At 36.4% G+C, this 26,177-nt stretch overlaps 3 protein-coding genes across 3 annotated transcripts in view; 1 reads left to right on the top strand and 2 right to left on the bottom strand.

Annotated features, from left to right (window-relative positions):
- Positions 1–17,569, bottom strand: part of LOC111059087 — a 31,567-nt gene extending 13,998 nt beyond the window's left edge. Inside the window, exons 1-11 of the mRNA XM_039431809.1 lie at positions 17,449–17,569; positions 15,860–16,236; positions 12,439–12,566; positions 9,962–10,132; positions 9,029–9,218; positions 5,726–6,018; positions 4,095–4,339; positions 4,042–4,052; positions 3,382–3,674; positions 1,710–1,994; positions 107–325 (exon numbers count right to left, since the gene is read on the bottom strand). Of these exons, the coding sequence (XP_039287743.1) occupies positions 107–325; positions 1,710–1,994; positions 3,382–3,674; positions 4,042–4,052; positions 4,095–4,339; positions 5,726–6,018; positions 9,029–9,218; positions 9,962–10,132; positions 12,439–12,566; positions 15,860–16,223 (2,199 nt within the window). The 5' untranslated portion in view covers positions 16,224–16,236; positions 17,449–17,569. The remainder of the gene's footprint in view (positions 1–106; positions 326–1,709; positions 1,995–3,381; positions 3,675–4,041; positions 4,053–4,094; positions 4,340–5,725; positions 6,019–9,028; positions 9,219–9,961; positions 10,133–12,438; positions 12,567–15,859; positions 16,237–17,448) is intronic.
- LOC111056636 (pre-rRNA-processing protein TSR1 homolog) overlaps positions 1–26,177 on the bottom strand; it is a 432,307-nt gene that overhangs the window by 154,415 nt on the left and 251,715 nt on the right. The window lies entirely within an intron of this gene.
- LOC111056627 (Fanconi anemia group M protein homolog) overlaps positions 17,839–26,177 on the top strand; it is an 80,317-nt gene continuing 71,978 nt past the window's right edge. Inside the window, exons 1-3 of the transcript XR_005571904.1 lie at positions 17,839–17,980; positions 23,435–23,522; positions 24,360–24,500. The gene's annotated coding sequence lies outside the window, so the exon portion shown is untranslated. The remainder of the gene's footprint in view (positions 17,981–23,434; positions 23,523–24,359; positions 24,501–26,177) is intronic.

Genomic DNA, 26,177 nt, shown 5'->3' with positions numbered 1-26,177 from the left:
ATCACCAGTAGAAAGTTTATTTTTAGCCTTTGCACAGCCTTAATAGCGTGAATGTGACTCAAGTTGGGACAGATACTCACGAGTTGAGCAGTAAGTACTTGGACACAAAGGTGGCGGCGAACGGCCAGATGAGGCTGGCCATGACCGTCATGTAGCCGCATCCCTCGTGTTGAGTGTGGAACGAGGACAGAAACTGCTCCTCGTGCCAGAGGTGGTCGAGCATGACGAGTGCCTGCAGCAGGGTGATGGCGACCAAGGTGGGCGGGTAGGCAGACACCTGCTTGCCGTCAATGGCTTTCCACAACACCAGGCCGTCGTAGATCAGCTGTGCGACAAACACAATTCAACAAATTAGTAGATCAATAAACCGGCAAAATATAAAGAAAACTATAATGTTTAGAAAATATTAAACTGTTTTATAAATTCGATTTGGACCGTTTTGGGTGGTGGTAAGCCTGTGGTCAAAACTCACCACTGCTCAAGGAAGGTTGGCCATTTAGGCAAAACTTCTTGGGAGAGGTAAGGCTTTTGACCCTGCGAAGTTTCGGAGGGGCAAAAAGAAAAACCCAAGAGACCAGTGATGGGTGAAAAACCAGGCACAAATGTGGGTCAAGAGGTTGAGTCAAGGGTGGCCATGCGCCCTAGAGGCAACTTGGCCGCCCCTTCCTCAGCGGAAGGACCTACAAAGAAGGCCAGGAGTGGAACTCACGTAGGTCACGAAGACTAATCAGTCTGAAGAGACTGCCAAGCATATCACACTGGATTGCAACAAGGATTGCAACCAGGTGACGAATGAATAAATAATAATGGAATTTTAGTATAGGGAAAAACTCCTGGCTCTTGTAAAGGACATAGGTATTGGTTTGCCTAACTGACATACTATTTGTGAACACAATAAGCCTCGGTTGACATGTGGGGTTCTTGACAATTGACTGCGGTGAAAACCTGAAAAATCTTGACAATTTCTTAGTCTTTTTCATTCAAACCTAAAAAACTCAACTGAGCACTTCGCTAGAAGGTAACTTTGTAAAGCAGCCTTTGTTCATTTACGCAGCTAGTAAACGACATACTTTGGAGGAAATCAACTTCAAAAGTGCGCGCCAAAAACTTGAACCAAAGATTTTGAAGGGGCGTTCCATGGGAACAAGTAGGTTTGCACCAGCCACGTGACTTGGAACAATTTACCACACGACTAGAACTGGAAAAAACTACCATTAACCTTGTTCCCAGAGAGCTCATTGTCATATTCATGAGTTAAGCAACTAACAGCTTATATTTTGCCATAAAATAATACAGATTGAAAAAATAAAAATATTGTAACTTAAAAATCTATCAGCCATAAAATAATACAGATTGATAAAATAAATATCCTAACTTACAATCTAACTATCAATCTAGAGTAGAGTATAAAATCAACCTTCAAAATTCAAAATTTTAAATCATCATTCCTGGACCGAAAATCAAGTAACGAAGCAGTGTGTGATTACATAACCTTATCTTTTGGACAATATTAACATTTTATCAAAATTTTTGGAGAGAAATAGTACAGGCTCAGCCTAGTTTTTCCTCCAATGTCATAATTGTATTATGATTATAGTATTTTATACAATAAATGAATTATAATTAATCTGTCTTATTTTATGTCAAATAAATAACAGCTTACATCAATCATCACTTTCAAGCTGAACAAAAAATGTTTTTCAACCTACCGACTCAATGACAGCAGTCCGCAACAGAAACTGTTTAACATCGAAGATACCCAGCCTCGGATTGATCTCACGGCCGATCCAAAAGTCGTAGACGACGTTGCCAGTGCTGCCGTTGGGGTTGGGGACAGCCGAGGGCCGACCGCCCTTCACGTAGAGGGCCACAGACACCAGAAGCCCCAGGATGATCGACTGAACCAGCAGGGTGATGGCGACCAAGGTGGGCGGGTAGGCAGACACCTGCTTGCCGTCAATGGCTTTCCACAACACCAGGCCGTCGTAGATCAGCTGTGCGACAAACACAATTCAACAAATTAGTAGATCAATAAACCGGCAAAATATAAAGAAAACTATAATGTTTAGAAAATATTAAACTGTTTTATAAATTCGATTTGGACCGTTTTGGGTGGTGGTAAGCCTGTGGTCAAAACTCACCACTGCTCAAGGAAGGTTGGCCATTTAGGCAAAACTTCTTGGGAGAGGTAAGGCTTTTGACCCTGCGAAGTTTCGGAGGGGCAAAAAGAAAAACCAAGAGACCAGTGATGGGTGAAAAACCAGGCACAAATGTGGGTCAAGAGGTTGAGTCAAGGGTGGCCATGCGCCCTAGAGGCAACTTGGCCGCCCCTTCCTCAGCGGAAGGACCTACAAAGAAGGCCAGGAGTGGAACTCACGTAGGTCACGAAGACTAATCAGTCTGAAGAGACTGCCAAGCATATCACACTGGATTGCAACAAGGATTGCAACCAGGTGACGAATGAATAAATAATAATGGAATTTTAGTATAGGGAAAAACTCCTGGCTCTTGTAAAGGACATAGGTATTGGTTTGCCTAACTGACATACTATTTGTGAACACAATAAGCCTCGGTTGACATGTGGGGTTCTTGACAATTGACTGCGGTGAAAACCTGAAAAATCTTGACAATTCTTAGTCTTTTTCATTCAAACCTAAAAAACTCAACTGAGCACTTCGCTAGAAGGTAACTTTGTAAAGCAGCCTTTGTTCATTTACGCAGCTAGTAAACGACATACTTTGGAGGAAATCAACTTCAAAAGTGCGCGCCAAAAACTTGAACCAAAGATTTTGAAGGGGCGTTCCATGGGAACAAGTAGGTTTGCACCAGCCACGTGACTTGGAACAATTTACCACACGACTAGAACTGGAAAAAACTACCATTAACCTTGTTCCCAGAGCGAGCTCATTGTCATATTCATGAGTTAAGCAACTAACAGCTTATATTTTGCCATAACATAATACAGATTAATAAAATGATAATATTCTAACTTACAATCTAACTATCAGTCATAAAATAATACAGATTGATAAAATAAATATCCTAACTTACAATCTAACTATCAATCTAGAGTAGAGTATAAAATCAACCTTCAAAATTCAAAATTTTAAATCATCATTCCTGGACCGAAAATCAAGTAACGAAGCAGTGTGTGATTACATAACCTTATCTTTTGGACAATATTAACATTTTATCAAAATTTTTGGAGAGAAATAGTACAGGCTCAGCCTAGTTTTTCCTCCAATGTCATAATTGTATTATGATTATAGTATTTTATACAATAAATGAATTATAATTAATCTGTCTTATTTTATGTCAAATAAATAACAGCTTACATCAATCATCACTTTCAAGCTGAACAAAAAATGTTTTTCAACCTACCGACTCAATGACAGCAGTCCGCAACAGAAACTGTTTGACATCGAAGATACCCAGCCTCGGATTGATCTCACGGCCGATCCAAAAGTCGTAGACGACGTTGCCAGTGCTGCCGTTGGGGTTGGGGACAGCCGAGGGCCGACCGCCCTTCACGTAGAGGGCCACAGACACCAGAAGCCCCAGGATGATCGACTGAACCAGCAGGGTCACGCTCTTGCTCAGCACTAGCGTCATCGGGTAGCCCAAGTACTGCAGGCCAGCCACCGCAGACAGGGTCAGCACGGCGATCTGGAAACCTGCGACACAAACACATTTGAAAATCATTTTTAATTTAGGCTCAACACACACTTACGCGACTCAAGACAAGAAGAGACTGCAACTCCAGTCCCTTCGCGACGGAGCATGTGTTTTCAAATGGTGACACTCAGACCAGTCGATTCTATAGTGAGGTCCACGTTATAATAGCAGTGTTTGATTAGTAATGGTGTCCTTGTCCTTGTCTATCATTCAACAAAGCGGATAGCGCTATCTCTTTCTTGCTTTGCTCTGTTGCCAGATCGTCTTTTAAAAATGTAGAATTAATCATCAAAATTTCCATCTTAATTGGGAAAATTCATTATAAAATTATTGAAAAATATCACCAGTAGAAAGTTTATTTTTAGCCTTTGCACAGCCTTAATAGCGTGAATGTGACTCAAGTTGGGACAGATACTCACGAGTTGAGCAGTAAGTACTTGGACACAAAGGTGGCGGCGAACGGCCAGATGAGGCTGGCCATGACCGTCATGTAGCCGCATCCCTCGTGTTGAGTGTGGAACGAGGACAGAAACTGCTCCTCGTGCCAGAGGTGGTCGAGCATGACGAGTGCCTGCAGCAGGGTGATGGCGACCAAGGTGGGCGGGTAGGCAGACACCTGCTTGCCGTCAATGGCTTTCCACAACACCAGGCCGTCGTAGATCAGCTGTGCGACAAACACAATTCAACAAATTAGTAGATCAATAAACCGGCAAAATATAAAGAAAACTATAATGTTTAGAAAATATTAAACTGTTTTATAAATTCGATTTGGACCGTTTTGGGTGGTGGTAAGCCTGTGGTCAAAACTCACCACTGCTCAAGGAAGGTTGGCCATTTAGGCAAAACTTCTTGGGAGAGGTAAGGCTTTTGACCCTGCGAAGTTTCGGAGGGGCAAAAAGAAAAACCAAGAGACCAGTGATGGGTGAAAAACCAGGCACAAATGTGGGTCAAGAGGTTGAGTCAAGGGTGGCCATGCGCCCTAGAGGCAACTTGGCCGCCCCTTCCTCAGCGGAAGGACCTACAAAGAAGGCCAGGAGTGGAACTCACGTAGGTCACGAAGACTAATCAGTCTGAAGAGACTGCCAAGCATATCACACTGGATTGCAACAAGGATTGCAACCAGGTGACGAATGAATAAATAATAATGGAATTTTAGTATAGGGAAAAACTCCTGGCTCTTGTAAAGGACATAGGTATTGGTTTGCCTAACTGACATACTATTTGTGAACACAATAAGCCTCGGTTGACATGTGGGGTTCTTGACAATTGACTGCGGTGAAAACCTGAAAAATCTTGACAATTCTTAGTCTTTTTCATTCAAACCTAAAAAACTCAACTGAGCACTTCGCTAGAAGGTAACTTTGTAAAGCAGCCTTTGTTCATTTACGCAGCTAGTAAAAGACATACTTTGGAGGAAATCAACTTCAAAAGTGCGCGCCAAAAACTTGAACCAAAGATTTTGAAGGGGCGTTCCATGGGAACAAGTAGGTTTGCACCAGCCACGTGACTTGGAACAATTTACCACACGACTAGAACTGGAAAAAACTACCATTAACCTTGTTCCCAGAGCGAGCTCATTGTCATATTCATGAGTTAAGCAACTAACAGCTTATATTTTGCCATAACATAATACAGATTAATAAAATGATAATATTCTAACTTACAATCTAACTATCAGTCATAAAATAATACAGATTGATAAAATAAATATCCTAACTTACAATCTAACTATCAATCTAGAGTAGAGTATAAAATCAACCTTCAAAATTCAAAATTTTAAATCATCATTCCTGGACCGAAAATCAAGTAACGAAGCAGTGTGTGATTACATAACCTTATCTTTTGGACAATATTAACATTTTATCAAAATTTTTGGAGAGAAATAGTACAGGCTCAGCCTAGTTTTTCCTCCAATGTCATAATTGTATTATGATTATAGTATTTTATACAATAAATGAATTATAATTAATCTGTCTTATTTTATGTCAAATAAATAACAGCTTACATCAATCATCACTTTCAAGCTGAAAAAAAATGTTTTTCAACCTACCGACTCAATGACAGCAGTCCGCAACAGAAACTGTTTAACATCGAAGATACCCAGCCTCGGATTGATCTCACGGCCGATCCAAAAGTCGTAGACGACGTTGCCAGTGCTGCCGTTGGGGTTGGGGACAGCCGAGGGCCGACCGCCCTTCACGTAGAGGGCCACAGACACCAGAAGCCCCAGGATGATCGACTGAACCAGCAGGGTCACGCTCTTGCTCAGCACTAGCGTCATTGGGTAGCCCAAGTACTGCAGGCCAGCCACCGCAGACAGGGTCAGCACGGCGATCTGGAAACCTGCGACACAAACACATTTGAAAATCATTTTTTAATTTAGGCTCAACACACACTTACGCGACTCAAGACAAGAAGAGACTGCAACTCCAGTCCCTTCGCGACGGAGTATGTGTTTTCAAATGGTGACACTCAGACCAGTCGATTCTATAGTGAGGTCCACGTTATAATAGCAGTGTTTGATTAGTAATGGTGTCCTTGTCCTTGTCTATCATTCAACAAAGCGGATAGCGCTATCTCTTTCTTGCTTTGCTCTGTTGCCAGATCGTCTTTTAAAAATGTAGAATTAATAATCAAAATTTCCATCTTAATTAGGAAAATTCATTATAAAATTATTGAAAAATATAATTTCTTGCTTAATAAAATATAATTGATTATTTAAAACGAGAATAAACAGTTAATATTACATCAATAAACCTGTATCAGCTACCGTCTATAGAAGGCATTGACATGATGATGGATCGGCAAGGTTGTTCTCCTATCTTTCTCCACTGCCATTATAACGTGGACCTCACTATAGTCTCCACAACCTCACGACTGTGAGTCTGGGTCAAACGGCGACTCGACATGTTGGTCGAGAAGCGACTCGAGTTGTATAATACAGTGCATTTTTGATGAAGTGAGGTTGAAATTTGAACTTTGAATTTTCATCTTCATGGTTAAACACAGAAACACATAGAAACATTTCTTTTTCTTGATGCTTCTTTTTTGTTTCATCATTTTAGATAATACAACAATAAGAATAAGACAATATATTCTTGATAATAATTATAATAAAATTTAAGGTGAAGTGAGGTTAGAATGGAGTAGCATGGAACTGAAGAAGTGACAATGAGCAAGAAAGTCGTATTAAATTACCTCAAACTCTAAGACTCAACTCACACTAACTCGACTCAAATCATACGATTCCAGTCGAGGATACTCCAGTCTCTCGACCGGAATTGTATGATTTGAGTCGAGGTAGTGTGAGTTGAGTCTTAGAGTTTGAGGTAATTTAATTCAAGAACAAGATATGTTTTAGGAGCTAGTTATTTACTCATTGAATATGTGTAACAAAGCATATTAGATCAGTTCAATGGTGTGTTCACATTGGATGCTTATATGTGCAAGTGCACAATTGGCAATGCATGACCAAGCGAGCAGATGAGGAACAAAATGCGGGAAGAGCAATAGGAACACTCACACTGAACGCGTGCACTTGCTGGTTGCGTTCAGTGTTAGCAACTACATGCCAGTCACAACGTGTTGTAATGGCACTCTCCACTTTTTGCTATTCGGCTCATGCATGATCTGACGTACACTTGCACATAGATGCATTCAATGTGATCACACCCTTATAAATATATGAATATCAATATTCTCTATTCTTCTAGGATCACTCCACTAACCTCCTCTGTGTACACACCCTTCCTAATGAGAAAATACCACAGCTTGGAAAATTGAAGTTGAACAAATCGTTGACATAGATGAAGAAAAAATGATAGTTTATCAGAGATTGACAATGGTGTAATAACCGAAACCGGTCTTTCTAATTATCAATAAATCAGTGGTTTTTTGACAATTTCTTAGTCTTTTTCATTCAATATGAATAATTACCACAATATCAACTTCCCAACTACACAAAAAAGAAGAAGAAAGATAGTACTTAATACCGTTATAAAAATAAACAAAGAATCATAGACACGAAAAACCAGCTTCAAAAAAGTTTTGCTTGAAGCCTTTCGCTGAAGACAAAAAGCTTGTACAAACATGAATGTACAGACATTTTTGACAGACCTTCTTCGGTATCGTTAAGCCAGTTACATTAATCGATTTTTGGACGTACGATTTTTTGCCGCCCTTATGAATGATAATACGGAACTTGGCAAACACATGAACACATAGTCCCGTTGCACAGCAGTCGGTTAAATTTCAAACGTGATGTCACGTGAGCCAATCAGAGAAGGCTTTATCGAAATAGGCTTCTCTGATTGGATCTCATGAAATTAATCACGATTGAAATTTAACCGGTTTTGTGCAACCTGTACATAATCAGTTTGCCAAGTTATGTTCAATCTAAGGACGGCAGAAAATCGTAGGTCCAAAATCGATGTGGGAGTAGCTACACTTAAGCCCTGCACACATTCACACACAAAGATTTTTGTTGGTACGATATTTTGCCGTCCTTTTGAATTCTATCAGATTAAACGGAACTTGACAAACATCATCTGTTTGAAATCATCTGTTTAATCAAAGAGAAATATCGGGGCACCGGGCTTCGCTCGTTATTTATTTATTTATAAACAGAACACAATTCTTTAAAATGATTGGGGAAGGACTAACAGGCACAGAGCAAAACAGTTTCTTCCTCGAATTTTGATTTATACACTATAAATGGTCCAAAAAGTAGGTTAAGTTCCATACACCTCAATCAATTTTCAGTCCAAATATTTGAAAACAGAAAAGTTCTAATTTAGATTGCTTACAAACCAAATTGAATAACAAAATAACACTCACTAATCACTTGAAACTGTAAAAATAATAATGATTAACTTTGAATATTATGATATACCATGTCATGTAAACAAATCAGATTTATTTGGATCGAGTCTATTAAGATTTCTAGATTTCTCGCGAGATGCGGTTAACTGATCTTCCACACAGGCACACGCATCTTCTGTTATCGACAGACGACGAAATTATCATCTGTTTTTCCAAGAATGAACTATCCTTTTCATGTCCTTCAGCGAGTTTTCCCAGTGATGAGACCTAGAGCAATCGAATTTTTATATCATAAACCTACTATGTTCCAAATTTCGTGAGAATCGTTAGAGCCGTTGTCGAGATCCGGTCACATACACATAACATATAAAAACATATAAAAATAAAAACAGAAATTGTTCATTTAATAATATGGGATTTTTAAGGACGGCAGAAAATCGATGTGTGTGTAGCTCGACTAAGTGGCCGGCATTAACGTCATCGCATGAGGAAAGGGAAACAAAATAGAATCGAGTGATATGATTGAAATTACCAGTGCACCGATACTGCGGATTGGCCAGGCCGTAGCGTTGGGACACGCCCTGCTTGATGCGGCCCAATGGCAAGGCAGAGAGCACCGCTTGCACGGCCAGGAATGCGGCGAACCACTGCGCCACTGACAGGTCCAGGTAGTACTTCCAGCTCAACGGCGGCCTTGTGATTGTCAGCATATTGCAACGCTCCTGCAAAACACACACATCAAATTATTCCATCAGTTGATACAATCATAGAGGGAAGACAGCATAAGAAGATATCCCATGGTATCAAATTATGGGATTGTGTATCAAGTTGAGATGATACTGTATCATATTGTGTTGGATTAATTTAAAACATAAAGTTTGTTTCATGTGTTGGTAAATGATTTATTACCAATCTATCCAAATTTTGAATAAAATTGTTTCTTTTATACTAATTTATATTTTCAGTTTGTGATTTGGTGTAGAAATTGGAATGGACATAACCTATGAATAATATTTGGACAATTTGAAACTAAATTAGGAAATTGAAGAAGTTTTGGGCTTCAATACGTATAGAATCTGGCCTCTATCAACTAAGTAGCTGGTAAACAGCTTTAGAGCATCACCTTCAGTTTGAAGTTTCATGTATTCAGAACGAAAGAAAGAAACTAACACAACTACACTACTTTCTATTTACATCTTTATACTATCATAGAAATGATATTTTTATGACTAACTTTACTGCCTTTTTATTTTAAAGGTAGTCCTACAAATGTTCTACAAAGGTAGTTGAATGAGTATTCTATAAAAATATACATACATATATACTAATATAGTCAAAATAAAACTTCTGTTAAATATAGTGCAGGACGAGATGGCCTCTGGCTGCCATTTGAAACAATGAAAACCAGGGACCATTTCTTTTGCTACCTACATCACTACAAAAAAGTTTAAAAAGTTCAATTTACCTTTGTCAAACAGGATAACTGCAAGGCAAGCACAGTGACAGGCAGAAGGAAGATCAAAATCAAGGCACCAGGCCACCCTCCAAACTCCTTGGTCGATGGCTGCTTAGTCGACATTCCAACGTGATTAGCCTTCAAAATACGATCTGTTGTTGTCTGAACCAGTCCATCTCGCTGAAATTAAATTGAAAGATAAATTAATTTTATCATAATAATGTCATATTTTAATCAGTTGCAATAATCTTTGAATGAATGGATGTTACAAACTCTTGTACGCTATAGTGAGGTCCACGTTATAATAGCAGTAGATACAGATAGGAGACTGCGTTGCCGGTTCCTGCCTTGCCACTGTCTTTAATAGAGGAAAGCTGGTAATTCAAATGTAATATTAACTGTTCATTCTTGTTTAAAATGATCAATTGTATTTAATTTGCCAAGAAAATATATTTCTATTGGATTCTTATATAACTTCTAAGTGAAAAAACACTCAAATTCTTTGGTGTGGCGACGACCGTTTCGTGCTGGTGATGCACATTCTCAAGCCAAACTTGAGTATTTAAGGTTATGAGAATGAGTATTTGGTCAGAGTGGGGGTGGAGGAGAGTTTTGACGGTTGAAGAAGAAGGATTTAAATGAGTTTGTCGAACAGGGTGTGGGATGAAAAGTTGTTTAAATGTAATAACCTTGAAATACTCCACTATTCCCACAAAAACAGAAAATTATATGAACTGGAACAGTTTGAAATATACAAGTACAAAATACAACAGCCAAACAATATTCTCAATGACCAAATCAACTTTTCATCCCACACCCTGTTCGACAAACCCATTTAAATCCTTCTCCATCAACCGCCAAAACTCCCCTCCGCCCCCACTCTGATCAGATACTCACCCTCATAACCTTAAATACTTTAGTTTCTGTTTGGCTTGAGAATATGCAACACCAGCACGAAACGGTCGTCACCACATCAAAGAATGTGAGTGTTTTTCACTTAAGAAGTTATATAAGAATACAATAGTAATAATTCCAGTGAAATCAAAATGGATAACCAACAAAAATATATTTCTCAATGATTCAATAATAAACTTTCTTAATGAATTATATTTCAACATTGTTAAAAACGATCCAAGCAACGTTGCAGAGCTAGAAAAAGATAGCACTATCTGCTTTGTCGAATGATAGACAAGAATAGCAACACCAATGTTAATCAAATACTGCCATTATAACGTGGACATCACTATAAACATAAATCAATTTGATTGTTAGCATAATTATTCAAGCATGACTATAACTGTTATAGACACAACAATTATTCGAGCATGACTACAACAATGTACCATCTCATTAACTAATCCTTCTATATTAGAGCCATTATGCCTGAACGTTCTCTGTGCAGACACGCCCTATAAGTTCAACTTTCACACTATCTTTCTTTTGTTCTTCTTCTTCTTTTACTTGATACTTGAATTCTTCGTCCTTGGCCGGGAGAACCGGATAGACTGTGTCATCCCTGACACAGGGGGTCACCCCCAGAGGGGGTCGCCTCTGGGATGACGGCTGTTCGTGTTTTAGTTATGTTTATCATTATTTTCTTGTGTCAGCTTTTAAACCTATCCTTTCTCATTTTGGTATCCTTCGTTTCAAACATTACTTTATTCTATAAACTATGGCTATTTATATGTTTCGCATTGGAGACAAGGACTTTTACATATAATTTTCATTCATCAACCTTAACCTTTGTAAAATAACCTCAATTTCCAGAATTTTTCATTTATTTATTTTTACAATAGGATCATTTCCACCAAGTCTAACCATACCCATAGTGGTACAAAACAGAATAGTACTGTAAATTACATGAATAAATTCATTGAACAAAATTTGGGAGAGTCAAGTTTTGGACATTTATTCATTTATTTATACAATATGATGATTTTCACTGAGTTTAACAAGTTCCATGATGGTACAAAACAAAATTATAGTACTGTACATAAAGAAATTCATCGATCAAATTTCGGGAGAGACAAGTCTTGGGCTCACCCTGTTGTTTTCTCTCCATCGTATCATAATTATATGAGTATATTATGATTTTAACTGTTTATAATTGAGTGGATAAATGAATGTAAAAATCTACAGATGGAAATAAATTGGAAGTTGCATCAGTTCAAATGCTAATTAATGAATAATAATTATTAAAATAAAATCCCAATTAAATGCTGTAAATCACCCGAAGACTTCTGCTACTGCAAATATTGACAACAGGGTAAACAGCTAGATGGAAATTCGATGAGCGCTACCTAACTATACAAAAAATTCCCGGGCTGACAAAAAATTTGTGTATAGTATCGAATGTCCATCTAGTTGTTTACCCTGTTGTCAATATTTGCAGTAGCAGAAGTCTTCGGGGTGATTTACAGCATTTAATTGGAATGTAAAAAATAATGAGAATGTGATCTGGATGAGGCATTTGACAGTTTACTCACATCAATACTGGACTTGACCCGGGCTGACCGTCTGAGAGTGACGCCCTGCGGTTCGACCGAAACACTTGACCGCTCGCGCGACGCACGGATCTCCTCCAAGATCGATCGCTCGCGGCTTCTTCGAAGCACTGTCAACATACAAAAGATTTATTCAACTCATTCCCACAAAACACATAGAAAGATCACAAAATGGTGATCACAAATTCCATCAATTGAACTGTTAGTCTTTCATACTCTTAACACCACAAAATACATAGAGTTCACAAAACTGTGGAAAGATCAACTTGCACAAATTCCATCAATTGAACTGTCAGTCTTTCATAATCTTAACAATTTAGAAGTAGAGGTGTGTGCACTTACAAAGCAGTCAGTCGTTAGGAGTTCCAAACTAAATCTGCAAACACAATTTTGCGCCACAAACACGCAAAATACAAATAAAATCAAGATTAACACCAGCTGATGTGAAGTGAACTGCTCGTGTTCGTGTAGCTTAGGTCTGTAAGCAGCTTTAAAAGGTTAGTGTGTGATCACATTGGATGCATATATGTGCAAGTGCACGCTTGGTTATGCATGACCAAGCGTGCATATGAGAGAAAAAATATGGAAAGAGCTATAGGAATACACACACACTTAACCTCCAGTTGAGTGGTTTCAGAAATTGTTATAAGAGAACGTTATAAGTGCGCCATCGTATGGTATTGATGGTCAGTTTCTTTGAGTTGTTTCGATCATTACATTTTCAACTAATCCCCTCGAAAGTGGTTTTAAAAGGAGCTCAGCTGACGGGGAGCTTGGTTGGCGCGTTCCCTTCTAGTGCCATCTTGATGTATAGGGTGACACAGAATAACGGGAACTTTTAAAAACACCATAAAACATTAGTGGGAAGGGCAAAAATGATTTTATTCAAAATAATGTTAAGTTCAAGACTGACCATTTGAGAATTATTAACAACATCTATCACTTTTTGAGAATTACTTCTTCAAGATGGCTTCCTCCTGCACGAATACACTATTCAAATCTGTGTTGACGATTCCTGAACGATTTCTGCAACATTTCAGCATGGATATTGTTAATTTCATTTTGAATTGTCTGTTATGATTCAACCACAGTTATTGGTCAAGTAGTGAAAACGATTGATTTGAGATAGCTCCACAACCAGAAAATTGCAGGTGGGCAGATCATGGGACCATGAAACGCAGATGATGCAGCGATCAATGAGAAATCGTCAACACAGATTTCAAGAGTGTATTCGTTCATGAGGAAGCCATCTTAATGAAGTAATTGTCAAAAAGTGATAATGTTATTAATAATTCTCAAATGGCAAGTCTTGAACTTTACATTAGATAGAGCAATAATTTTTGCTCTTCCCACTAATGTTTTATGGCGTTTTTAAATGTTCTCGTTATTCTGTATCACCCTGTACTTTCTGTTTTACCTGTTTTTGAAACATTTCGATTTCTGAACTCTATTCAGCACGAGGCTGGTCAACGATTGATTGAATTTTATGGGTTTAAATTCTATAGCCGTACCGTCTGTGCAAACGGGTATCCAACAGCTACATCGGCATCTAGGGCCCGTATCACATTAGGAGACCAGCTGAGAAGCCAGTGGTGTCTGAGTGTAAAGCGAGCTAGAGGGACCAGGAAAGAAGAATGTGCCCGGTTGCACAAAAGCCGGTTAAATTTTAACCGTGATTATTTTCACAAGAACCAATCAGAGAAGGCCTTTTTGAAGAGGGTTTCTCTGATTGGTTCTCGTAAAACTAATCACGGTTAAAATTTAACGGGCTTTTGTGCAACCGGCACTCAGTGTCTCAGAGGTAGTTGGGCTGATAATATCTGTAGTCCCTAGTGTAGTCAACGGAATAAGAATTAATGCACTACGATTTGGTTACTTGGTGTCCTACTGTTGCCCCAGCTTGGTGTTCTAATGAAATGCTGGCATCAAGTTTCCCAGACCAGATTTTCTGATACAGCTCGAAAAATTGTGGATAATAAAGAACTAGCTACGGTAACACTACAAGTACCGGTGATAAACACATCTTGCCCTTCAACTCTGTCACGATGTGATCACATTGTATATATATGTGGCACATATATGCGCGGCAAGCTTGGTTTTGCTGCATAAATTATGCATGACCAAGCGTGCAAATGAGAAACAAAATCTGGAAAGAGCAATAGGAACACTCACACTGAACGCGTGCATTTGCAGGTCGCGTTCAGTGTGAACAGCTACATATGCAAGTCACGTCTTTCAATGGCACTTTCCAGATTTTGTTTTTCGGCTCATGCATGATCTGACGTGCACTTGCACACACATGCACTCAATGTGATCACACCCTTATGAATTAGGGTTACAAATAGAGCTACATAGAGCTACAAATTTTGAATTTAGAAGGATCTAACACAGAATTATAGTAAAATACTACACTTAATTATCACCGCACTTATATGGATATCAATATTCTCTATTTTTCTAGAAACACTCCGCTAACCTCTCTCTGTGTGCACACACCCTTCCAGCAAACGAGACAATACCACAACTTGCAACAGATTGAGCAAATCGTTAACTTAGATGAGAAAAGGAGAAGAGATAATACCGTTCCCTGAAGAACATAAACATTTTCAAGATTGTGCACATCTATCTTACTGTCTAGTCTAGTGCAAGAATCTTTCTTCTAGCTACAAAGTAGCTGGCTAACAGCTTTAGAGCATCACCTACAACACTAAATGCCATCAATTTCTCTCAAATGAGTACTGAGGCTTAAGAATTTTAAACAAGAATGACCATTAATCAATATTAATAAGATATACCGGTATCAACTATCTTCTATAGAAGGCTGTAGCAAGGCAGAGAATCGGCCTAGCTGATCTTTTTCACTGCCATTATAACGTGGATCTATCTAGATCTACGAAGAAGCTAGGAAAAACTTGAGCGCACCACCTCACACACTACATGCCTCAAAGTTTTTTAAAATGAGTTCATGGGGGAAGTCTTATTAGATAATTGATGATAATGTTATTTTCTGATGTATTTTTTGACAATAAAATCATCATGTGGTTGGATTGCTGGCTGTGATATGCTTATTCATATGACATTGACATTCTTTAGGCTATTTTGAATTATTCTGACGATATATGTTAAGTTTTTGTGATATCTTTTTATAGATTTTGTGTATTGTTTTACAATTTATTGTAAATATTGTCTTTTGACTTTTTAAATTATTGTAAATATTGACTTGGCCTGTACTTTCTTGTATTGTTTATGGCTTAATAAATATCTAATCTAATCTAATCATAACTAGGTAGTCAACAAAATAAATTACTTTGTTAAAATTTCAATGTTTTGTATTTGACTATTGTCTATGCTTACCATTGTCTAGCCTGTGACAAATAATAAAAAAATTAATTAAATCACTAACCTTCTTCAATACCAGGCGAGATCGTAGGCTCCCTGATCGGATCAATCTTCTCGATGACAGCCTTAGCAGAGCGGGATGGCGATTTCGCCTTTTTCTCCTTGGCAGGCGCCTTGCGACTGGGCGATTTACTCTTGGCGCGCGGCTTCTTTTCGGCCTCCGCTTTTGTAGCGCGTGCCGGCGATTTGGGTCGCGCCGGCGACTTGGAACGCGCGTTCGCAGCCGGCGACGATTTGGGACGCCTAGGCGACTTGTTGCGCGCGGGTGACTTTGGTCGCCCGGGCGACCTTGGTCGTGCAGGTTGGTCTACTTTGCGCTCGGATAGCGCCGCTAGCCGCGACGGCGAATCGCGGAGATTCTTGTTCATCTCGAAAGAAAAACTGAAATAAAAAAAATTAATTTGAATCCTGCACTGAAAAAATTATACGATATTATACCTTGAATGTATTAAAAACATCAGAAAATAAGAACAGTTAAATTATTCACTGAAATAATAAAATATAAATTCAAAAAACATAGGCTACATACAGTAACAAATTCAAAATTAGTATGGTTTTGTCAAAAACAACTTTTTAAAAAGAACTAAAATAGCCTGAAACTAGATCTTGCAAAATACCTTGGTTGGGGGCAATGTTTTGGACACTGGCTTTATTTTTAGAATAAAAAAGTTGATTTGTTGGCTCACTTTTTAGATTTAATAATCTCGTAACGAGTATTATTAAATGACTAGACTAGTTTTATCGAATTAATAATAAACTAAAGCAAAATAGAACTACTGATACTGTAAAAAAACGAAAAATGTATCACTGATTTAGTTGCGTGTAGTGATTACATAACATAATTAAGGTCACAGCACACTATAATTTAATTAAAAGTTGCAATTATTTAAGCTTATAGAAAATATAAATTAACAATAAATGAGTAATCAAAAAGTAACTTTAGTTTGTAAACAAACATAACCGTATCATAAACAGACGCGCAATGCTACAGGAATGTTCACTATGTACAGTGTACACTGTAACGACAAGCCAGGAGGTAATTTCAAAAAATAGGTTAAGAACAGCCGATTAAGTTTCAATCATAGAGTACAAGCAATCGTCAATAGTAATTATCTACATATCTACTCACATTTGTTCCTGAACAAGACTTTCACACAATTATTTGAATGACTTTCTCAAAAAGAAGTTTTGAAGCACAAACTTTCACCGCTACGCTAACCGAACCCAACATACAGCGCTTTGGAGGGAAACGACAACCACAACAATCAACAAACAATAACCTACTTGTTTGAAAATTAAATTAGCAAGATTAAGGTTGATCTTCAAACTTGTTCAACATGACAGACAATAAACTAACAAGATAAACCAAATAATAATCAACTCAATGCGTTGTTACAGTTGAAAACTACATGCTATTACTTATTTTGGACTCCATTTTACATGGACGCTTGCTTAGCCTATAAATAGTTTTCCCGGATCACCTCAGGAGAAGCACGTGAAGTAGATTTATGAAAAAGAATTTATTTTGTACAATGCAAAGTGGATTTCTAAACATATTTTAAAGTTAGTAACAATTTAATTAATAATAATTACCTTTATTTTCAAGAAGTAAACACAATAACAAACACTAAAAACCGACGCCGAGAAACACAAACCCGCAACTGAAACTTGACGAAGCCAGTCTGTGATTGGCGTAACGGCTAACCGGGCAAAGCTTCCTATTGGTCAAAAAGCATCACGTTGGATTTTGATCGGAATCAAAAATGGGTGTGTACCAACAGTACTATATTATAATAAAAATTATTAAGAAAAACTAGTTATGGGATCATAATAAACCATAAAAAATTAAAAATGATCAATTTCTGGAAATTTTGAAATTTTACAATGTAGATTGTTAGTTTTCAAATAAGTTATGAAATTGGATAAAGGTGGCATTGGATTGAATGCTTGGGCGGGCTTATCAATTTTGAAAATTAAAATTTATTCACTTTTTAGCAGTTTGTTGCATGTTTTTGGGTACTCTTTGTTTATAGTTTTTGTTTGAAATCAGTATATTATTATAAACAGGATAACTTAATTAACTCACCAGCTTGTGAATGAAAAAAGAAGTACATTTTTTAAAGAGGTAATTATTGTTTAGATGTGTTTTAATAAGATTAGTTTTAAACTTTTGAGGTTAGATTAGATGCATGTTTGAATTTGAAGATTTTGAATTGAAAATAATTTAAGTGTGTAATCACATTGAACATGTGCAAGTGCAAGTCCATTCAAATTATGCATGAGCCGGTTTTTTGTTCTTCCCAGCTTGCTTTACACTCGGACACCACTGGTTTCTCAACTGGTGTCCTAATGTGAAACGGTCCAAGATGCCCAAGCTTTTGGATACCGGTTTGCATATACGGTACGGCTATAGAATTAATACCCATGAAACTCTATCAATCGTTAACCTGCCTCGTGATGGATAGATTTCGTCAATAATAAACAGGTAAAACACAAAGTTCATCAAGATGGCACTAGAAGATGTTATGATCGAAACAACTCAAAGAAACTGACCATCAATACAATACAATGGCACACTTACAACATTCTCTTGTAACAATTTTTTGTAACCACACAACTGGAGGTTGCGGACGTTTAGTGGTACACTATTATAAATTTTTAGGGCTTCAATGGGGTACCTGCTATGCAAACTTGAAAGTCTGGACTATGGCTGGTTGATATCAGTGCGCCTCCTGGTTTTGTGCTGATTCAATTAACCTCTCCCCTGAAACCTGTGGAGTTCCCTCCTCAGCTGCAGCAATGAGCTAGAGATGTATTGGCAGCTGAAGGCAGTCAGCACTTGCAGTCTTCTAAATTCTGGCAGACATGGTTCAAGGCGAGGTACCTACTAACACCTTCCATAGTCACATCAACTATGGTATTGTGATCTGAGGCCATGTATGAGCACGTGAATGGATTCTCATGCTGCAGAAAACAGTTCTTCTCACCGAGTGGGTTTCCGCACCAGAGTGTCTCTTCGATTTCCGCATCAAATAGCTCACCTTTGACAGTCAACTGCAAACCATGCTCTCATGACACAGAAGAGTCCAACACAAATCCAGGGAGCTTGTCCTCTTTTCCGCCAAAAAGAGATGGATTACGCCTCAGTGTGCACAAGATATTCTGGGTCTTCTCCTCATTCATGCACAACTTGTTGATTAAAACCACACTCCAGCCTCCTCAAGCAATAATTCTCAAAGAGGTAATAGTGAAATATTGTCTCATACATTCATTAGTTCTTGTGGCATTGCTTTTTTTAGATGACATCATAATGCAGTTAAATGAAATAGACTTATTGTCAACAGGAACAGCAATTGGGAGCAAGAATTGGTAAACTGAAATAGATTAATGAAAAATAATCAATCAAACATCCTGAAACAATCCTGGCAAAGGAGGTACGTAGGCTAATCTTTTATTAAACCTACTTTTTTCAACGACTTTGTCAGATGTGCGACCGAACGATCAAAGAAAGGAATAGATGCTTGTCCATTGCAACTGGTTCATACGGCCGTCTTCGGCCAATCAATTTTTCGATCCGTATTGAATGGGATTTTCCGGCTCTATTCGGCCGAACTAGCTAGTCGAGCTGAGCCAACAATGTGTTCCTAACCTAAAATTGTTTCACAGTCTTGTTTGTTTTTGTTTTTGAAGTTATGTTTTATAAAGTTGTAACTATGGACGATGAAAAGTTTGGTTCAATAGCATGTTCCATTGTTGGATATGCGAGACAAAGATCATCATCGTGATGTTCAAGGAATCTGAACAAAGATTCCTTAGTAATGAAAAACTAATTTTGTGGATATTTGTTGTAAGTAAGATTATACTAATTTAGTGGATATTTGTTTATTCAATTTTAAAAATCTCAATATAATTCATTGTTTATGAAAAATAAATAAAAATAGGGCAAAACTTGTAGCTAATGGTAAATTTATAGCTGAGGCTAAAATCAATGCAAGGCAGCCTGGCAAATTGCCAAAATGAAGGTAATCTGGTAAATTCAACAAAACAGGTCATTCCAATCTCTCCTAAGCAGTTTAATAATTTTTTTTGTTAATGTGTCATGTGCTACTGGTAATATTCAAACAAATAGTAATAGTACAAATAAAAGATCAGACTTCTCTGATCTTTTAAATAATAGTATCAATAGTAATCTGAATAACCAAAATTTAAATTTAAGAAGGTTGATGGAACAATCATTAGTCTTATTATAAATAGAATGAGTGACTCAAAATCTGAGGATGTGTATTGTATGTCAAATTATTTGTTGAAAAATGTAGTTGATGTTTTATATCTGAACTGACTTATATTGTAAATTATATACTGAGTGAAGGAGTTTTTCCTGATTTTCTAAAAGTTACCAAAGTTACACCTGTTTATAAGAAGGGGGATCCTAATAAACCCCAGAACTATAGACCAATTGCAATTGTACCTATACAAGTAAAATCATTGAGACATGTATTGTAATTCAACTTAATGAATATTTTGTTAACAACCAGCTGTTCTATCCTTCTCAGTATGGCTTTAGACCGAATCATAGTACTATTGATGCAATTGAAAAACTTGTTGAATATGTTTTGAATGGTTTTGAACTCAAGCAACCAGTTGGATCTTTACTATTGGACTTAAGCAAGGCATTCGACTGTGTCTCTCACTCTATACTCTGCAAAAAACTTGAAAGTGTGGTATTAAAGATAAGGAGCTCATGCTGATCAAGAGTTATTTGAAAAATAGAAACAAATGGTTAGCTTGAATAGTGCAAACTCAAATTTCCTTGATGTAACCATGGGGGTTCCTCAAGGATCAGTCCTTGGCCCTTTTCTGTTTCTGTTCTTTGTAAATGATTTTAGTAAAAATGTTTCTGTCTTTTCAATATTATATGCAGATGATACCACTCTGGTACATAAGGACGTTGATATAAAAACTGTTCAGGATACGCTTGGAAGGGCTATGGATGAGTCTAAGGTATGGTTCAATGCCAACTTACTTAAGGTAAATGAGAGCAAAACAGAACAAATAATATTTTCTCTCAACAATGTAAGTACTGTAACCTGAATCTGAATGATGATGTTTTCAAGCCTGTAAAGTTACTAGGAATGTACTTAGATAGTAAACTCAGCTGGGAGTATCACCTAGTGAATTTATGTAAAAAGCTTTCTAGAGTAATATTTCTCTTACGAAGACTGAAATATTGTGTAAACCTTGATGTAATTAAAATGATTTACTTTGGTCTCTTCCATTCACACTTGATTTATGGAGTAAAACTGTGGGGCAACTCATCTTCTTCAAAAAAAAATAAATGCTTTTTTTTTGAAGAAGATGAGTTGCCCCACAGTTTTACTCCATAAATCAAGTGTGAATGGAAGAGACCAAAGTAAATCATTTTAATTACATCAAGGTTTACACAATATTTCAGTCTTCGTAAGAGAAATATTACTCTAGAAAGCTTTTTACATAAATTCACTAGGTGATACTCCCAGCTGAGTTTACTATCTAAGTACATTCCTAGTAACTTTACAGGCTTGAAACATCATCATTCAGATTCAGGTTACAGTACTTACATTGTTGAGAGAAAATATTATTTGTTCTGTTTTGCTCTCATTTACCTTAAGTAAGTTGGCATTGAACCATACCTTAGACTCATCCATAGCCCTTCCAAGCGTATCCTGAACAGTTTTTATATCAACGTCCTTATGTACCAGAGTGGTATCATCTTCATATAATTTGAAAAGACAGAAACATTTTTACTAAAATCATTTACAAAGAACAGAAACAGAAAGGGCCAAGGACTGATCCTTGAGGAACCCCCATGGTTACATCAAGGAAATTTGAGTTTGCACTATTCAAGCTAACCATTTGTTTCTATTTTTCAAATAACTCTTGATCAGCATGAGCTCCTTATCTTTAATACCATACTTTTCAAGTTTTTTGCAGAGTATAGAGTGAGAGACACAGTCGAATGCCTTGCTTAAGTCCAATAGTAAAGATCCAACTGGTTGCTTGAGTTCAAAACCATTCAAAACATATTCAACAAGTTTTTCAATTGCATCAATAGTACTATGATTCGGTCTAAAGCCATACTGAGAAGGATAGAACAGCTGGTTGTTAACAAAATATTCATTAAGTTGAATTACAATACATGTCTCAATGATTTTACTTGTATAGGTACAATTGCAATTGGTCTATAGTTCTGGGGTTTATTAGGATCCCCCTTCTTATAAACAGGTGTAACTTTGGTAACTTTTAGAAAATCAGGAAAAACTCCTTCACTCAGTATATAATTTACAATATAAGTCAGTTCAGATATAAAACATCAACTACATTTCAACAAATAATTTGACATCCAATACCACACCTAAATATTTATTTCATTTTCTTTCTCTAATGTAGGACATCCACAGCTGTTGTATGGACTGGCACAATTTATATTATGTGATACTAGTTTACAGTCAGTATTATCTGGAGGCAATCCAGAGGACGACAATATTCAGGAGAGGACGACAAAAGAAGCACTTAGAGTATGAATACAATGAATCTTGTAGAGGAATTTTTGTAGAACACAAAATTATGACCTTGCCTTGTCTATATTTATATTATAATTTATCTCAGTAAAGAAAAATCTGTCTAATTTTGATAAAAATATTTCTATACATTCACATTATACTAGACTAGGGACGATATAACTAGACCTACAGTTAGATGGACTAAAACTCTAAAAAGTCATAAGTACCTACAAATTCGCATGTTTAATTCACTACCAGATAATCTTAAGAAGTTACCATTGAAAACATTTTGTATTTCTGTTGATAAATGGCTCAAGCCTGAAGCTTTCTATTCTGTCAATGAGTACCGGAATATTTCATGTATATGTGTAATTGTTCGTTCTCTCTAGTCCAACTCGTGATATTTTCTACAATATTTCAATGTGTATTTGTAAATTTGTTCATTTATTGTCCAACTTGTGATATTTTACTTATTATTGACGAAGCTATTGCTTACATTTTTGTAATGTTGTTTTATGGCCATAAAATTCTTGATTCTTGAAATGTTTGTGGCTATGATAGTAGGTTAACTCAATAATTGGCAACTAGACTGACGTAAACTGTTCCAATGGACGACAATTTCGGCGGAATTAACGGCCGGCAGATTTGTCCGATCCAACGGCCAAACGGATCGGTTGAATACGGTCCAGTGGACAGTTACCCTTACTCCACTCGTGATCTACTCTAAAGTGTTTTTATTCACTTAGATTTTTTTTGCCTTTACTCGTTATTGATACTGAACCAATATTTACTTGTCTAACTTATTTTTATTTACCCGTCCCACTGTCTGTGACAGCAAGGTGAAGCTTATTGGACGCCTCTTTGCACCAGCTACTCACTGAAAACTCAAATTGCAACATCTAAAGATTTTCGGGATTGTTGCTAATGGTATAAAATTTAATTGCCTTTATTAAGGGCGGAGTTAGGACTCTAGGTCCTCTCTGCCACACAACCTTAGCAGAATTGATTGAGTTTCCATTTAAAAATGTCTGCTATTACAGGTTGAAACAAACAAAATGAGATGGATGATGATATCAACTCGGACGATTTTGATAAAATATTAGCAAAAATACAAGAAGAGAGCTTGAGGTAAGTCTAAATTATATTTCCTTATAATTGGTTTTGATGAGGGTGATTTTTATTTATTTATTTATTGATATATATACATATAAAGGCTGATGGCCATGATATGTAAGGTCATGAAGAGCCTTTTTTACACAATTAATAGATAACCATACTACATAATAAAGAAAACTTAAAAGATGAAATAATTATGGAAATAACTATAGAAGAGAATAAGATGAAAAGTAAATCAAAGATTGAAATAATAATAAAGATAAAGAGAACAAAAAGAGTTTCAGCCAGAGCTCATAACATTTCATGACATCTGTTGTGATGGCCGCATGAGCTCTAGTCTTGTGCGTATGTAATGATAGTGATAATGATATTGATAATGATAAGACCTGAGTTTGTCAATAACTAGGCTACTGCATGTATGGCACAAGAAAAACAAAAACTGAAATCCACTCAAAGACAAAAATTTAGATTCGATCAATAGATTATATCTATCTTAAATATTTGTTTCCATTACGAACTGCTTGTTAATAATCACTTTAGAACAACTAAATTTTGACATAGCAGTCAGATATTTATAAATAAAAGCTATTAGCTTCTACTCACATTTGTGGAGCGCTTTCGGACACTAGGCCCTTCATCAACACTATGTCGTAATTTAGTTGTTACAAAGGAGATTATATGTATTCCAACGCTGGTGAACAGTTATTGACATTTCACATTCAGTTATGGATTTTCTGTTGTCAATTTCTCAAGTCAAGCTCAATTCTTTATTCTATGTGCGAAATTTTATGCTGAAGGTAGACTTCAATCTTTTAAGTTATCATTTTTCTGTTAATCATTATTTTTCAGGCACTACAATGAAGTAGAACTACCTCGAGCAGCTGCCCTCAAGGAACATGAACAGAAGAAAACGTTGAATGTTTCGGAGGCAGATATTTTCATTAGTAAAGTAACCAGCAAAGATGGAAACACAAGTTTTGGTGATACTGGGTGTGTATACTTGAAAAACCATACGTTAGATACTACTTTATAGTAGCTATGAAAACCTGCTGAAAAACCTTTTATTTATTTATTTATTCAATCATTCAGAATTATACAACTTACAGAAAAGTACCACAGGCTAACTTACGTCCAAAACGGTTCCAATTCTAATTTATACAACTGTCCAAATATAGCTAGGTTATGTGTCACTTCAATTATATACTCAATTTACAATCCATAAACACAAAAATCATTTTTAAATTGAAAAAATACTTAATAAAATTAAATTACTTAATATAATTAAATTAATCACAAATAATTGGAAAATTCCAAACTTTGAAAAAACTATAAAATTTTGGGATCGAAAAGACAAACACACTATTTAGAACTTATCACAGGTTCTTAGGTTCAGCGGGACCATATTTGTGATGTTTTTGTTTTTTGCTAATAAATTAATTGATTGACTGATTAAATTCAAATCAGCCCAAGTTTAGTTCAGTTTATGTGTTTAAGTAGCCCATTTGTCTCAATACTAAAAAAATGAAAACAAACATTATACTTCACAATTCAGAATTTCACTGATACTGTAGGCCTATTATAAGAAACGCTTTATCCATAAACAAATACCAGTATTTGTTTATACATTGAGTCATAAATTACAGAATTGATAAAAAGTATAATATTTGTCACTTGTCACTTGATTCAGGGATTTTTAGTTTTAATCAAAAGTGAACAACACATCTTTTCTTTCAAAATATCAATAAAACCCCACAATAATATCAAGAGTTACACTGATTCAATATTATCAATACTGGTGACATTAATAGTAATATCAGTATTGATAAATAGTATAAGATTTGTCACTTGATACTTAATTCAGAAATTTTTAGTTTGAATCAAAAGTGAAAATCTCATCTTCCTCAATAGCAATAAACCCCACAATAATATTAAGAATTATACTGATTCAATATTATCAATACTGGTGATATTAATAGTAATATATCAGTATTGATAAATAGTAAAATATTCGTAATAAATGCAATACAATTTCAAACTGTGCCATCACAATTTCCTCTCAACTATCATGGTTTGAAGCGTCTTAATTTAAAAATCTACTTTGTAAACATATTTATGGGCTGAAAATTATGTGAAGTGAAGAACTAGAAGACTTAACCTATTTCGGACTATGTATAACCCTATTTTTGGGAGAGGAATAGCACAAGATTACCTTATTTTTTCTCCTATCATTTTTGATGATGCACTTATTGTATGAATGAATAAATGGGAGCAAATTATATTGAGAGCTTCCATTTGTTTCCAACCTCAACCTTATCTAGCTAATTTCTTAGAAGAATTGGTTTGGAGTATTCACAATTTGTGGTAGTTTTTACTTGCATATCTCTCAAGGAATCTGCAATTAATATATTTCTGGTATTGTGAACCTTTGGCACTAAGAATAATAATCACAATATTGATCTCAAATTTTTTGTTTTTCAATTTCAATTTCAATTTTAATTTCAATTTCAATTTATTTTCCTTTACACACATACATAAAATACAAGTAATATTAAATTACAACAAGAATAAACAACTAGCAAATTAGTACAAAAAAAAAACAAAAATGTCCGTACAAGATGCTAATTCAGAATTGGTGTAAAGGGGTGGGATTGAAGCTCTTCCAACTAT

The sequence above is a fragment of the Nilaparvata lugens genome, chromosome 7, assembly GCF_014356525.2.
Source record: "Nilaparvata lugens isolate BPH chromosome 7, ASM1435652v1, whole genome shotgun sequence".
NCBI classification, from domain to species: domain Eukaryota; kingdom Metazoa; phylum Arthropoda; class Insecta; order Hemiptera; family Delphacidae; genus Nilaparvata; species Nilaparvata lugens.
Note: the sequence above shows the minus strand (reverse complement) of the source record. Positions and strands in the feature narration are given on the sequence as shown.